The sequence below is a fragment of the Caenorhabditis briggsae genome (assembly GCF_000004555.2).
Source record: "Caenorhabditis briggsae complete genome, chrX, whole genome shotgun sequence".
Classification (NCBI taxonomy): domain Eukaryota; kingdom Metazoa; phylum Nematoda; class Chromadorea; order Rhabditida; family Rhabditidae; genus Caenorhabditis; species Caenorhabditis briggsae.
In genome coordinates, this window is record NC_013491.2 from 19,526,477 (window position 1) to 19,542,074 (window position 15,598).

Genomic DNA, 15,598 nt, shown 5'->3' on the forward strand with positions numbered 1-15,598 from the left:
TATCAGTTGGATGATTGATAAGCACGTGGAGACGTAATGACAAAAAAGAAGAGAATATTTCAGAGAAGAGCTTCGAGGCAAACAAGTATGGCGAATGTGATGACGGTAACAGTGATAGTGAAAGTATCGATACTGATCAGAGACGAGAGACAATAGATTGTGATGTCTGGGTGTCGTTCTATTAGAGGTTTTACGGTATTTGCCAGTTTCTGAAAGGCACCTTTTTGCCTGTTTTTGTACTCAAAACGCAAAAAACACTGTTTTTTCACTCCCACTTTTTTCCCATTTTCAGCAATAAAACGGTCCCAAAGCGGTTATTTTGGAAATCTAAAACAAAATTAAATTTTTAAAAAATTCTGTGAATGCAAAGTTGTCAATCTAACTCTGCTTCACACCCTCCAGTATTTTCAAAATAATCGCAAACTTGACATCCGAGCTCCAGACTACTGAAAACGGTCAAAATGGTCGACAATCAACTGAAAACTGTATAGTGATAACTGACTTTGTTATTGAAGACACTCCCAAGCACAAAATATTCTGTAAACACTCTAATTTTTTGATTTTTACCCAAAATTTTCAGTTCCAAATGTCCCGTCAAGCTACACCAACCGATGACGATCAACAAGAATTCAATCATCTTGTCTTCGCGTACGGAGAGCACCAACGTATGATGCAACTTTCCTTCTCCACCTTCGAACAGTTTTTGGACGAACTGGCCACAGGACAAAAACTCAGAAGGATGGATCCAGTAGATGTCAGCAAGTTATCAGCTGTGGAGCTCACTGGACTTTTGTACTGGATTGAAAAACAACAGCCTTATACAGATCTTCCCAGTGAGGATAAGTCATCCCTTCTGAAGAGATACTCTGTTAGAAAGTTGAGTTTGGACCATTTCTACAGTGCATCAAAGCATCCAGAATATGTAAGCATTGACACAGATGTAAAAAAATGTTAAAAGTTTTTCTTTTCAGTGCGCCCGCGGAGAATTCGTCATGAACAACTTCACATTCGTCCCAAATGATCGTACTGGATTTGAGCTTCCTGATGACGATCCACACCAGATTCAAGCCAAGAGAGAGTGAGATTTTTGATTTAATTGAGTCTTAACAATTCTATGGAGCTTCCGAAAATACCACTTAACCTATGTTGTCAACAATTAACGTCACCTAACCCAGACGCGATTTAAGTCGAACGCAAAACGCCACGCGTTGGTGAATTCTAGAAATTGCAGAACCTTCGCACCAACATTCAATCGATTCTGGAGCAACGTCATCCATCCATTCGTGTCGATGAAGGTGAACGATGCGGAAGTGGTCTTCTTGCACATCATGCTGTTATGGAGCGTCACCAGTGAGTTCGCCGTTGTCTTTTCGTGATGAAAATTGTTTGTTTCAGATAATGAACATGTGACAGAAAATACTAGAATCGTGATGAAACGACGACGTGACTGGGCGATGAATCGTCTTTTTGACTGGTACAGTGATCATAATACTGAAGAACCAGCACTAAGGCTAGGTCAGATGATTCTTCTTCTCGGAGAAATTGAGGTAAATTTGAAAATTATTGAGATTTTAATCTTAAAAGATGATTAATACATATTTCTACGGAATACTCTGAAAACAAAATTGTACAGTACCTGCCAATAGGATGTACAAAAGCATATTTTTCAGTTTATTTTTGACCATTTTGATAGTTTTCAGAAGGTTAGAGCGCGGCTGTCAAGTTTCCGATCGATCTGAAAATCGTGGATTGTGTAAAATAGACCTGGATAGGAAACTTTGTAATCATAGGATTTTTTGAGAATTCCTTTTATTTTAGATTTCTGAATGACAGTCTTTTTGGCCCGTTTTATTGCTGAAAAAGAGAGAAAATTGGTGCCTCTACGAAATCAAAATTGAAAGGAAGTTTCAAAAGTTTTTTGAATTCAAAATGCCTATTTTACACCCTCCAAGATTTTCCACGTGATCGGAAACTTGCCAGCAGGGCTCCAGACACCTGAAACGGTCTAAATCAACGCAAACACAATTTGAATATTTTATTACCGGTACTGTATTTCCTTCCTTATTCCAATAGATTTGGCCTAACAATAATAAATCATCTGTTTCAGCTCATTTGTGATATGCACTGTCAAGATTTCCAAGTTGCCAAACTCTTCGAGTTCTGTGACATGAGCAAATTCTGGTACGAAACACTTTGCTACGCACCATGCAACACAAATGTCCTGAAATTCGACCCCAATCTTTTGGAGAATCTCAAACTATTCACGGCGTTTAGTAAGTTTTTTTTTCAAAAAACTAAATACATTTTGAAAACTTCCAGTCCGAAATCAAATTATTTTCAGGCGTCATGGAAGCTAATGGTGCCCTTCCCCCATTCATTAAATCGGAAATCAAGCAAGATCCTGGAATGTACAACTCCCCAGACTCTATGAACTCTGGAAGCGTCTACAATGAACACCAAACTATTGAGATACCACTTCAAAATGGGTGCATTCCAAGCATTCAAGATCTCCAAGCTCTCCGCGAGCTTCAAACCCTTCAAGAGCTTCAAAATCTGCAAAACCTCCACGAAATTCAAACATTGCAACAGAACATTCAACAAAAAATGCCACAAAATATGCAACAGCAACAGAAACCATCGGAACCAAACCCAAATGTCGATCCATCAGTGTTGGTCTTCAATGCTCACATGCTCCCCAGTGTGATGGGACCACTACCAGACGACATTGAGCGACCCGCTCCACCACCGATCATTTTTCAGTTACCAAGTGAAGAAATAATGTTATAGTCATTCAAATAACATTGATTTAACTTGTATTTGTATATTTGCTTGTGTAATTATTGTTGTTCATAGATTTCTATTCTTGTTCGTTGTTCTGTTGGTTGTTTTGTTTTTCGTTCTCCCAATTTTCCAATTTCCTTACTTTCAGTTATTTCTCGCTTAGCAATTACATTTTGCTTTTGTTATTCTTTCCATCCCGGTGGTAATTTCTCCTCTTTCTCAATAGCGTTTGTATAGGCACCATATTCTTCACTATTCTAAGTCTCTCACTATCTTTCATCAAGTCATCCTTATCCGACCTCACTGATCTCTGCAAGACAGCATTCCCCCGCGCGCTCTGTGATAATTATCCCTTTTTTTGTTATAGTCACCCCACTCATTAACTCAGAATTTTTACGCGTTGAGACTCATGAAAAAACATTTACGGTCCCCTGGCTCATTTTTTATATGCTCCAGAATACTTTCTCTCACAATAAGATGTGGTATTTATTTAATAAAATGCAATAAAGAATTTTTATGATGAAAATAGTTTTTGCCTTCATATTTCTGTGATTTTCCAAGGAATATCGGTTTGAAGCAAAGCTGTGCCGTGGCTGGTTAGAAAAATAAGGTTCATTACGTACTATGAAGATAATACATCAAACTCTTTCTCCCCCTAATCTCTTATTAACCCCCGCACACAAGATTTGCATACGCAATCGATAATCCTGGCGGGGGGTCTCTCTTCCTTCGCACATACTCTATACACACATACATTGTAACCAAGGACTACGTCCCCCCGTTTTCCTACCCGTTTTCTCTAACACCCTACCAACTGTCTATACTATTTTCTCGACGGTTTTGTATTTTATGACACGACACATACACAGAGAGACAATTCGTTATTCACATGCCATGTCTATGCCTACTATCTATGCGTATGTTGCAATGTTTTTGAATTAAATTGATTTGATAAAACATGTTGGGGTGGGCGGCTAGACAAACTGAGAAGAAGACAAATATTTTTCATCGTCGTCGTGACTTCTCTTTTCGACAAATACCTATTGCGCTTGAAACTATAATAAAACTGCTGTTTTTGACTGAAATGAATGACTAGGTAAGTAAGAAAAAACCAGTTATCCGGGTTGTTTTCTCAATTAGTTCGGCAGGTTTTATTTCGAAATCTTCATAGAAATTTGTAATTTTCTGCTGTATTATCACTTTTGTCTGAAACGAACGCCTGTTGAAAGCGAAATTCTAGTTGAAGGCGCATTTGAACACGCAAGTGCGAACTACCGTATTTTTTGAGTCTATTTTAAATTGCATTTTCCTAGTTCCTCGTTTTAGGCCATTTTGATGGGTTTTTTAAAAATTTTAAATGTTATCAAAATTAATAGGTTATTCAAACCAAAATTGTCGAAAATTGAGAAATAATGAAATATTGTTCTCAAATATAATTTTCTTTTTATTTAAAAATATATATTTTTCATTTTTTTTCTTTTTTCGACAATTTGTATTGTTTTTTTTGTTGATTTTCATCATTTTTCACCAATTTAGATCGACAAAACGGGAAAATTTTTGAAAAATGAGAAAAAAAAATGAAAAATATTCAAATCAATTTTAATACTGAGCTATTTCGCTCATGTTTTTTTGAGCAAGAGTAATATGATTTTTGAGTTTTCTAATGTTTTATAACCCTTCGATGTTAGTTTAGGTACAAACATCAAAAGTTCAACCCCTCCTTTTTTGCACAAACCCAATTTTTTTTACTTGAATGCCTTTTAAAAAACCTATAAAACATTTTTTGAAAATCACTGGTTGTTGGTTTTCCATTCAATCCGGTGTTTGAACATTACCATAGAAAGTTCACAGCGCTGTATTCTAAAAAATCTCCCTCGTTTGGTTTTTGAATGATTCTTTTAAAAGTGTTCCTCTGTGATCAATGATGTTTCAAATTTGAATTAAAAATATTGTCACATTCTTAAAGGAGGCCAGACACCAAAAAAAATTTTTCCTGATATTTTGCATAGAGAACCCCCATGAGGGGTTGAACTCATGACAGTCAGCTCAGGGGTGCAGCGCCGCTATCGGCTGAGCTACGGAGGCGCGAAGGCGCCTGACAACCAATGGCCTACATAAGCGCGGCGCGATTTCGTCCCTTGAACTGTCCCCCAAAATTTTTGCTGTCTCGCCTCCTTTAAGATACCGTAAACGCTTAACTTCGAGCTCATATATCTAATTTCCCGGGAGAGATATCAAGACGCGGCAAACTGAGAAAATATTTAATATAATATTTTAACATTTTGTCAGTTTACCATTTTTTGATATCTTTTATAGAAACCATGATAAATTGGTTTGAAGTCGAAAGATATACATATTAGAGTACTTACTTTTTTTGAATTCTGTGAACTTTATTATCAAATTTCAAGGATTAATTCAGAAACGGGTTTCGCTGTCTGGTTGGCGCTAGCGATGTGAGTCTTGCGATTTTTCGAAAGATCAAAAATTCATTCAATGTTTCCTCTTGATTCAATTTAAAAACATTCTTGCATTTCGTTAATTCAATTAATCAGGAAGACCTGTAAAAAACACTTTCTTGAAATCACCCAATCGATTTGGCTCAATACTCTTCCGCGAATCATTTTGATATCATCGTAAATAAGCTGGGTGTTTCTTTGGCAAAGAAATGAGGATAAGAAGAAGAAATATAGACTTCTTCATATTTCTTACCCTCCCGCATCGTTCTCGTATTTCTTCTTCTTGCCCCGTCTATTTTTCTGTTAGTCTTGTGTGCGAAATCTCTCTCCTTTGCCTCATCCTATTTTCCGCGCTTTTTCCTCGCTTTTTTCTTCCTGTCCTCCGCCCGTCACATGCACTATGTTCGATGCCACCGCTTTTATTTTCATTCCACTCTCTTCTCAATTCCAGCGTGTTTCTGCCACTATATTCCCGCCTTTTCTCTATAAGTTTCACATGGTATTTCGCGCCCTTTTCAAAACATTTACGGGGATTCCTTTCAACTACTTTTTTTTGGGGGGGGGGGGGGGCAAAAGAGTTTGAGCAGTGAGAAATTGTTTGGCACCCTTCTTGTTTTCAAAGAGGTTTCGGCGAAGAAGCCCTTTTTGTTATGTTTGTTATTCGCTGCTCGAGTTTAGAGAAAAACATGCTCTTTGTCTGAACTCATAACAAATTTCAAAATTGTTGATGTCTCTATCGGTGTCTGCTGTTTTCCGTTATAAAAGTTTCAGCTGTTAAATCTGTAATAGAAGATCTTCTAACTTTTAACTTCGAGCCAATTTTTCTTGTTTCCTGTCAAAGATATGAAAAAGTTGTCAATTGATGAATTGTTCGTCATAATATCAGTAGTGATTTATTAGTCAAAACATTTTTGATATCTTGCAGAGGAAAGGAGAAAATTGAGCTTAAAGTACACAGTGGATTTTTTTTCGATTTTTCACTTTGGAAAAAAATGGCATGGGAGGTCTTGTTTTCAGAGAACTCACCTAAAAAATGTTTTGAACTCATCAACGTTTTTATGTGATTTTTTAAGTTGACTCCTTTTTTTATTATTGAAAGCTATAGCCGCAAATGTCTAATTTGTGAAAATAACTAAAATTTCGGTTGTTTTTGATTTGCCTTATTTCTAAAATTGTATTCACACTAGGCAAAACAACGAAAATATTCCTACTACCTGTTTTCACAGCTCTAGATCCCTCTTGTGGTCATGGAAGTTCAAAAATCCTGTACTAAACTTCTTTTCCTTCTTTTATCATTTCCTCTCAAATTCGCCAAAACTCTCAAATCGAATAATAGGTTTTTTTTGTTTTTCAGCCTGTCAATCAGCGTTCCTATCAATCCGTGTGTCGTCAATAGACCAAAAAATAGAGAAAAAAGCAACAGCGAGAGGCCAGGGCTGAAAGGAAAATGGGAAACAATCAGCCAGGTGGCATGTACAAACGGGATCGCCCATTCGACTCTGAAAAGGGTGGAAGCAAAAGCCGAACTGGAGCACCAAGTGCGTCGCCACCAAACGAGGATGAGTGTCCGGTACAGGTATGCATTACTGTATTTTTAAACTTGAAGTTTCTATATTGCCTAAAAACCAATCAAGAAATTATCATTTAGTACCGGTCAATAAGATTTACAACAACGTTTTGCTTTCAGTTTATGGCGATTATGTTCATTTTTAGGAGTCTGAAGCTCAGTTGTCAAGGTTCCGATCACTTCAAAGTTTTCAAAGGTGCAAAACATACCTAGATTGAAAACTTTGCATTCACTAAAAATCTTGAAAATCCCTATTTTCCCAGCTTTTGTCAATTTCTAGAAGACAACTTTTTCACATTTTCAGCACAAAAATGGGTCAAAAATAAGTGTTTTTCAGAAATCGGCAAACATCTAAAAACTAGAAACTCTGCGAGTGCAAAATTATCAGTTCAGATGTGCTCTATACCTTTCAAAATTTTCAGAGTGATCGTAAACTTGACAGCCGGGATCCAGGCTCCTGAATATGATAATAATAGACATTAAATTACTAAAAATAGGTAACTGTGTATTGTAATAATTGGTACTGTATTAAAGGAGGCGAGACAGCAAAAATTTTGGGGGACAGTTCAAGGGACGAAATCGCGCCGCGCTTATGTAGGCCATTGGTTGTCAGGCGCCTTCGCGCCTCCGTAGCTCAGCCGATAGCGGCGCTGCACCCCTGAGCTGCCTGTCATGAGTTCAACCCCTCATGGGGGTTCTCTATGCAAAATATCAGGAAAAATTTTTTTTTGGTGTCTGGCCTCCTTTAAAAGATACGAAAATTAGGAATAAAGTATTACTTCAAAAAACAAACTTACTTTTTGAAATATTAGCCATCCGAAACGTATTGTTAGGGATCAGCAAAAAAGTATATTCTGAATAATGCCTCATAAATTATAGGGAATAAAAAAAATTTTCAAAAAAATGGTGTCTTTAGTTCCCATAAGATCCTTGTGCCTTGAGGTCAAGTTTTTTTTGATATAAGTATGAGACCAACTGTTGTTGAGAAATTCCATTTCAATGAAGACGAATGGTTTTTCTAGGGCTGGACACACACGCACTTTTATTCGATTCTTTTTGTCATATGAACATCCACCTCAGAAAAACGGTACCAAGTTTTTTTTGTCAGTCATACGTTTTGTCTTTTCCTCTCTTTTCAAATAGTGTCCGATCCGAGAAGGAAGTGTTTTTTTTCTTTTAAAATAATCTCTTATCTTATCAGACTCAGATCTCTCTTCTCAAATGAAAATAGGAAACAATTATTTTTTTTTGGATTCCGTACAAGACCAATACAATAATCAAATAGGATAAAACTGATATTTTTCGAGTAGGTTGGAAACTGATCAATTAATCGTTGTACTAGATTGTGTTCAATTTCGTCAAAAGTACAAAAAACTTATCAGTCCTTTTTTTGCCAGCCAGTCACAATACTGTTTAAATAATCATAATACCTTTCTTTAATTTTTTCATTTTCCAGATGAAAATCGCCAAAAGCGACGACAAGACCAAATTATTTCCAGTGGTATTCAAATGGAACCAAGCCAACACGTAAGTTTATTTCTCTCTGATTTCAAATTTCTCTGATTTTAAGAATTTTATATGATTATTTTATTTCAGATCCGCACGAAATGTAGCAATCTGTGGATCGTGGGACAAATGGAACCAACGAATTCCTCTTGTCAAATCGTCGGGCGATTTCTCAACGATCGTTGATTTGGAGCCAGGAAAACACGAGTACAAATTCTATGTCGACCACAAGTGGGTGGTTGATGATAATCAACAGAAAACGAGCAATCATTTGGGAGGGGAAAACAATGTCGTGATGATTGATGAAGCCGATTATGAGGTTAGTTGAGGTTGTTTCCAGTACAAAATTCAATAAAAAATAGAGAAATGAGGGCATATGACCATGTATTGGCTCCTCGCTTCTTGTTTGTGGTGTCTCTAGGCACGTCATAGCTTTTTTTTAATGACAAATGTTGTTTCATTTTCCTTTTTAACATCATATAGAACACCGTTTCGTACCGACCCTCATCATGTCCTCCCCAGCGAGCTCTAGTACTGTAATTGATCCAGAGGTAGTTTTTCTAATTACATTGAAATTGCAATTTTTTTCAATTTCAATTTTGAGAGCCTGAAATACAACTAATGAACCTAAAACTACCATTTAAAAACATTTTTTATTTAAAAAGTTCTGATTTTAGAGGATACTTGAGAACTGAAATAAAACTGAAAAAATTTTCATGTTAAGTTGAAATTTCGATTTTTAGCGTGAGACCATTTTATCAAATTTAAGTAATAAATCAGACGAAAACTTTTTTTGGATTTTACAACGGTAATAAACTTGACAAGCACATTGTGGAACCAAAGCAATTTCTTACAAAATCTAATTTTAAAAAAACTAGTATTGAATTGATTCAAAAAGTTGAAAAATGTTCCAAGGACTTTCCAGAAAATCTTGAGTAAGTTTTGAAAACACGTTTTCAGTCTGAATTATATTTTTCAATTTGGAGATCCTGCTAAAAATTAAAAACCGTTTTTCTAATTTTTCTGGTCACAATTTTCGAAAAAAAAATTCCGTATGTTATGAGCACATGGAGAATTTTCTGATAGTGTGAAAATTGTCTTTTTTCAAACAAGAACTGATATCGAATAACTAGCCACGTGTTACCCATGTGATAAGAAGTGTTTTGCTCAAACGTTTGACTGTTTTAAAATTTTATAGGACACAAACCAAAGCTAGAGCAATCAAAACTATAGAAATATCTCACTTTCCAGGTGTTCGATGCATTAGATAAGGATCTGGCTTCCTCAAACGCTGGTGAAGCTCTCCGTTCCAACCATCCAACCAAGGAATCTCATGACACTCCCAATGATCGTGAATTAGAGAAGCTTCATCAATTTGGCCAGGAAACTCCAACCCGTGCTGACTTTGGAAAAGCTGCTCCACCACCAGTGCTCCCACCCCATCTTCTTCAAGTCATCCTCAACAAGGACACACCGGTTCAATGTGATCCAAATGTGCTCCCAGAGCCAGACCATGTCATGCTTAATCATTTGTATGCCCTATCTATTAAGGATGGAGTGATGGTTCTCTCCGCTACTCATCGCTATCGCAAGAAATTTGTCACCACGCTGCTCTACAAGCCGATCTAATTAACCATGTTTCTTCTTTTTTTTTTTGATACATCGAATTGATTTTTTTGTGAAATCGTGATACCATTTTCTTCTTGTGGTTTGATACCTGTAGTCTAGACTTTTTTCTCTTTACTACATCTTTTTCAACCGATTCGACTCTTTGTTAATTTTTGACATCAGCTTTCATCCACCGACAATTTATATTTTTCTCATAAGTAGTCATTCCTTCATAATTGAAATGTAACAAAGACAAGTGTGAATAAATTGTAAAAAGTGAAAAAATAACAAAAGTGTCAGGAGCTTACGTTGTTCTTTTTTAAGACTTTTGTTCCACACAGCAGCCCGAAAAAATTGAAATTTTTAAGCCATCATTTTTTTTTGAAATGGTCGATGTTATGGTTCCGAGGCTGCTCTTGAATTTACAGGAATGTGGATTTAACTCCGAAACGTCTGTGAAGTCACTCCCAACTTCAGACACTGTTTGTACAGCTTGTTTCGAAAGTTTCAAATTAAAAAAAAACATCCGGTAGATATTTCGAAATTGAAGTTTATAAGATAAATGGATAAGCTCATGTACAGTGATAAGCTCATGTCCGATCAACTCGCAATCCAAATCGAAAGTTTTTAAAAATGCGGTTAAAGGTACAGAAATCTGTTCGGCTAATGTAAATCTTGAATAACTGTCATTTAAACACTGTACCAGTCAAACAATGTTCTGGCGAATATTAAAATTTTGGATGAAATTTAAATACAATTCCTTCAAACTAAAAACACTAACATGTAAAAAACTACCGTAAAACCTGTGATAGAAAAGCCTTCAAATCTTCAAATTTGAATCAATTTTTTTGGTTCCCGTCAGAGATATGAAGAATTTGTCAACTAATAAATTGTTATATCAAAAGTGTTTTGTCAGTTGACACATTTTTCATATTTCGTTGCGGAAATGGGATAATTGAGCATACAGTGGATAGCGTTGGTGCTCTTCTGGAACAGGTCTCACAAAAAGAAACCGCTTCAAAACTGTAATAAAAGAGATCAGTTACCATATCGAACCATCCAATTTGAGGTTAATTATCTTATATATCTTAATTCCGGCGAAAGATATCAAAAACGTGCCAACTGACAAAAATATGGTGATAATATGATAAATAATTTAATACTTGACAAACATTCAATATTTTTCACAGGAATCATAATAATTCAGTTTAAAAGTGACAGTTTGAATGAACGAAATGAGGTAACTAATATTCATCCACTGTCTATGAATATTTGTGCATTTGTCAGTTTTAAAAAATCTGCTTAAGTCTTGCTTGAAGTTTCTAGTGGAAAGACCGTTTATTTTTCTCTGCAAACGTTAACTTTTTTGCACGATTTCTAATGTCGCCGTATTATTTTATTGTTTTGTTGTAACTCCGATCAACCGGTCCCTCCACATATCATTGTTCAGCACAAGGAAGCACCGTTCTGCAATAAAATTTTTATTGTTCCGTGGTTGGGTTTGCATGGTACATGTAGTAAATCTACTACATATAAAAAGAAAACCAGAGAAACTATTGGTATCACTTCCAGTGAAATCAATGTCGGCGGGCACCCCACCTAACACCCCCGACAAGAAGGGTTCACCTATTCGCTATTTCGAGGAGAACGAGTATTCTCTACCAAAGATGATCCAATTCTTGGAAGACAATTCTTCAATCCAACTGTCATTTGTCGCTGTTGAGATTCAGGACCCTGGGTACAACTCAGCACGCTCAGCATCTCCATCCGCATTCTTTCTTGACTTCATCAGCATCTAATTATTTATGTTGAGTTCAAGTTGAACTGTTGATTTGGGTTTTCAATAATAAATATTTTAATATTGCAACATGAGTTAAATTTTGATGTCAATGGCCTACGATCGACCAAACAACATATTGGTTTAGAGTCATAAAAGTGTTAAACATAGAAGAACGGAATGTGTCCAATCAAAGACGTTTCTTCTTATCTTTTGCCACATGGCATGTCCAGAGAGAGAATTTCAACTTTTTATCAGTTCTTCATTCTGCTCTCGTTGGCTAGATGAAGCTACTGTTTGCGGTTATTCTCTTATCCTTGAATGGTTTCGCCGATGCCGATGATCCAACTGTAGATGTAACTGTGACGACACCAAGCGGAGCAGCCACTATCAGAGGTACGGTCAATAAGATATGCTTCAGTTGATTTTGACTATTCTCAAGAGTCTGAAGCTCGACAGTCAAGTGACCGATAACTTCAAAAATTTTTGAGGATATGAAACAGAACTAGATTAAAATTTTTGGATTCAAAGAGTTTTTGAGAGTTCCTCCTATTTGCCGATTTCTAAAAGACACTTTTTTGGCCATTTTATTTTTTAATCTGGAAATCTGAAAAAAACAGGTGGCTGTTTAAAATGGGCAAGTAGCTGAAAAACTAATTGTAAGAATTTTTAAGCAATTATATGAATACAAAGTTTTAAATATAGATTTGTTTAACTTCCTCAGAAATTTTCATAGTGATCCGACAAGTTCCAGACTCCTGAAAATTGTCAAAATGATTGAAAATCAACAGAAAATTAAGTTTTTGTATATGTTTTCTTATTGACCTTGACTACAGCATGGAAAATAGGATTCAAATTTTGTTCCAATCTTATATTTCCAGGATACAAGCATCCATACGGTACTTCATTCCGTGGAATCCGTTATGCTCAACCTCCACTTGGAAATCTCCGATTCGCCGAAGCTCAACGCTTGGATCCCGCCGGTCTTGTCTCAGCACTAGGATATGGTAGAATTTGTACACAAGGAAACGGACAAACTTCCGGTGAAGATTGTCTCTACATCAATGTGTTCACCCCAAATGTAACTTGACCACATCAATCAAATTAATGAAATTGAAATTATAGAATGTGACGGCAACTTCAAAACTTCCGGTATACGTTTACATTCATGGTGGTGGTTTTGTCGAAGGTGGAGGAAACATGGGAGCTGGAATCTACCCAAATCTTGTTAATAAGGGACCAATCGTTTTGGTGTCGATGAACTATCGACTGGGACCATTTGGCTTTTTCTCAACGCGCGACGCAATGGCTCCTGGAAATTGGGCAATTTCTGATTGGATTGAAGGACTTAATTGGGTTCAAAGATACATTTCCTTCTTTGGTGGTGATCCGACTAGAGTGACAATCGGAGGACAAAGTTCTGGAGCAGAAGCAGTTTCAACTCTGACACTAACCCCTCTTGCTAAATGTATTTTAGACATAGAATGTAAAAAGTCTTTAAATTTATAATTCTTAAGCATTATTCAAGCAATCAATTCATGAGTCTGGAAGCGCATTTGGTGCAGCTGTCATGTCGTATTCAGAGAAAACCAGATCCACCAGCAAACAGCTGTCTGTGAAATTAGGATGTGCCACTGCTGATCAATGGGAGAGCGGACAATCGTTTGGGGTGAGCGAAGGAAAGCCGCCAAGGTGATTTATTTGACTTCTTCAGCCCATCCTCAACTGTCTTCGTGGCGTCACACAGGACAAGATCGTCACTGCCGATAATTCTCTGCCAGGACATCGGATGAAATGGTCGATTGTCCAGGACAAAAAGTACTTAACCCAACGTCTAGAGTACCTTGCTCTTCAGCGCGATGCTACGAAAAACGTCTTGATTGGAGATGTACATGACGAATGGCTTGGGTGGGGTAGGTAGAGAAATTTGTTGGGACAAGTTCAGATTTTCAGTTCAGAAATGAACAACATCCTTCACAATTTGAATAGCACTCATAATACGGGAACACAGATCAAGTATGATTTGAAGGATTGCTATGAAATGACATACTGGGATAATCCGCAGTCGGTGTTGGTAGCTGCTGATAACAAATATGTCAATACTATGGGATGGGCTGACAATGATCATAGAGATTGGGAAGCAAGAAGGATTCAGGTGTGGTTGAAACTGGAAAGGATACAGTACCATGTTTTGGTTGATCTATCATTTTCAAAAATCTGAAGCTCGGCTAATAAGTTTCCGATTACTTTGAAAATTTTAGATAGTGTAAAACAGACTTAGATTGGTAAATTCGCATTCACAGATTGTTTTAACAATTCCTAGTTTTCCTGCGTTTTAACGATGCCGGAAGGACTTCCCCCCTATTTTTACAGATTTTGCGCTGAAAATGTGAGAAAAGCAGGCGTCATTAAGAACTCGTTCTACACCTGAAACACTCGAAAATTTCAAGACATTCTGTGAATGCACATTATTCAATCTTTTACATCCTTCAAAATTGAAAAAAATAATCGGAATCTGGGCGGCTGAGCTCCAGACCCCTGGAAACGATCAAAACTACCGAAAATCACGTTTTCGTATATTTTATTGATCGGTACTGTACATGGTTCATAACAAAATTTTTAGCTTTGGAGTGAAATGGTGTTCATTGGTCCAACATTGCGAGATGCTGCATACTTCCAATATATGAAGAACAATGTGTATTTGTATTCATTGGATTGGTTGAGCCCAGCAGGTGAGAATGAAGATTGCCGTGAATGCTTCAATATAGGGAAACCCTATACAAGACCTTTGAGCTCAATTATCTCGATTCCTATTAAAGATATGAAAATGGTTTCAACTGATAAATTGTTCATCATAATATCATCACCATTTTATCAATTGACCAATTTGTGATATCTCTGATGGAAATTGAGATATTATTCTTGTCCGGCGGCAATGAACTTTGAGAAAATTTTGAAAGGCGAATTAACGGTTCTGTAGCAAAAACTGCATAACTCTTTTCAATGAATATACAGGCTTCTCATACGGTATTTCAAAAAATTTTATATTTGCCTATTTACCTCATATTTTCGGCAAGCAACAGACCGTAATAAGTTATTTTTGTGATATGCAGGACCTACAATTTCCTTTAAATAAAATTTTAGCCTTGCGGCTATGTTCCCATTGAGACACTGCTGATGTTTTGAGCTCTTATTATCCTTTCCCTATTTTCCAGCTCTCCCACAAGTTACCGATCCCCTTTTCCGTGGTTGTGAACACACCTGGGAGCTTCAATACATCTTCTCAACCTCATGCAACGGATTCACCTGCACCCCTCAAGATGAACTTTTGAGAGACTATTTCACAACTACTTGGCTCAACTTTATTATCAAAGGGTGAATGAGAAATGCTTCTGGAAGAAGAGCTGAAAAACAAAATGGAAAATATATATGAAACTTTTAAACTATTAAATTACTAAAAGATATCTCTTACAGAAACCCAACACCTGCTGGCAGCTCTCTTCCATTCAAATGGCTCGCAATGGACAAATCCAACAGATTCCTTTCGTTTTCGCCGAATCCGAAAATGCAACCTAGCTATCATCCGGATTCCATGTTCTGGGTTTGCACTGCTCCCACCATTGACGGATACAAAGGTCCATTCTGTTAATTTTCGGCTTTCTCACAAAGGTTGTAATAAGATGAACATATTTTTTTCAAAACAAAATATTAGCGAAATTCATTATAGCAAAAGATTGGTTAAGGGAGAAATTATGAAAATGAAATGCTACAGATAATAATAGTAATCTCAAATTCTAGAAGAAGCGAAATAAATGTCCGGGAAAAAGTCGGGGAATTTTCTTAAAGACTTGAAGTTTTGACGGAAAAAGGATGGGCTTTTTTGAATGAATGAACGTGTTTAGA

The 15,598-nt window shown here is 36.6% G+C and overlaps 3 protein-coding genes across 3 annotated transcripts in view; all 3 read left to right on the forward strand.

Moving 5' to 3' along the window:
• The window catches only part of Cbr-nhr-71, a gene marked incomplete at both ends in the record, with an annotated part of 12,363 nt that extends 9,576 nt beyond the window's left edge, over positions 1-2,787 (forward strand). The window contains 6 exons of the mRNA XM_045240607.1: positions 581-922; positions 972-1,078; positions 1,232-1,350; positions 1,396-1,547; positions 2,108-2,273; positions 2,342-2,787. Of these exons, the coding sequence (XP_045093544.1) occupies positions 581-922; positions 972-1,078; positions 1,232-1,350; positions 1,396-1,547; positions 2,108-2,273; positions 2,342-2,787 (1,332 nt within the window). The remainder of the gene's footprint in view (positions 1-580; positions 923-971; positions 1,079-1,231; positions 1,351-1,395; positions 1,548-2,107; positions 2,274-2,341) is intronic.
• A 3,897-nt stretch (positions 2,788-6,684) lies between these two features.
• Positions 6,685-9,939, forward strand: Cbr-aakb-1 (the record flags this gene model as incomplete). Its single annotated transcript, XM_002645667.1, has 4 exons — positions 6,685-6,813; positions 8,261-8,331; positions 8,401-8,629; positions 9,562-9,939. The coding sequence occupies 4 exons, from the start codon at positions 6,685-6,687 to the stop codon at positions 9,937-9,939; spliced, it is 807 nt and encodes a 268-aa protein (XP_002645713.1).
• Positions 9,940-11,979: 2,040 nt separating this feature from the next.
• CBG07376 lies at positions 11,980-15,344 on the forward strand (the record flags this gene model as incomplete). Its single annotated transcript, XM_002645666.1, has 9 exons — positions 11,980-12,091; positions 12,577-12,776; positions 12,821-13,163; positions 13,213-13,364; positions 13,410-13,603; positions 13,649-13,850; positions 14,319-14,427; positions 14,911-15,070; positions 15,170-15,344. The coding sequence occupies 9 exons, from the start codon at positions 11,980-11,982 to the stop codon at positions 15,342-15,344; spliced, it is 1,647 nt and encodes a 548-aa protein (XP_002645712.1).
• Between the last annotated feature and the right edge of the window lie 254 nt (positions 15,345-15,598).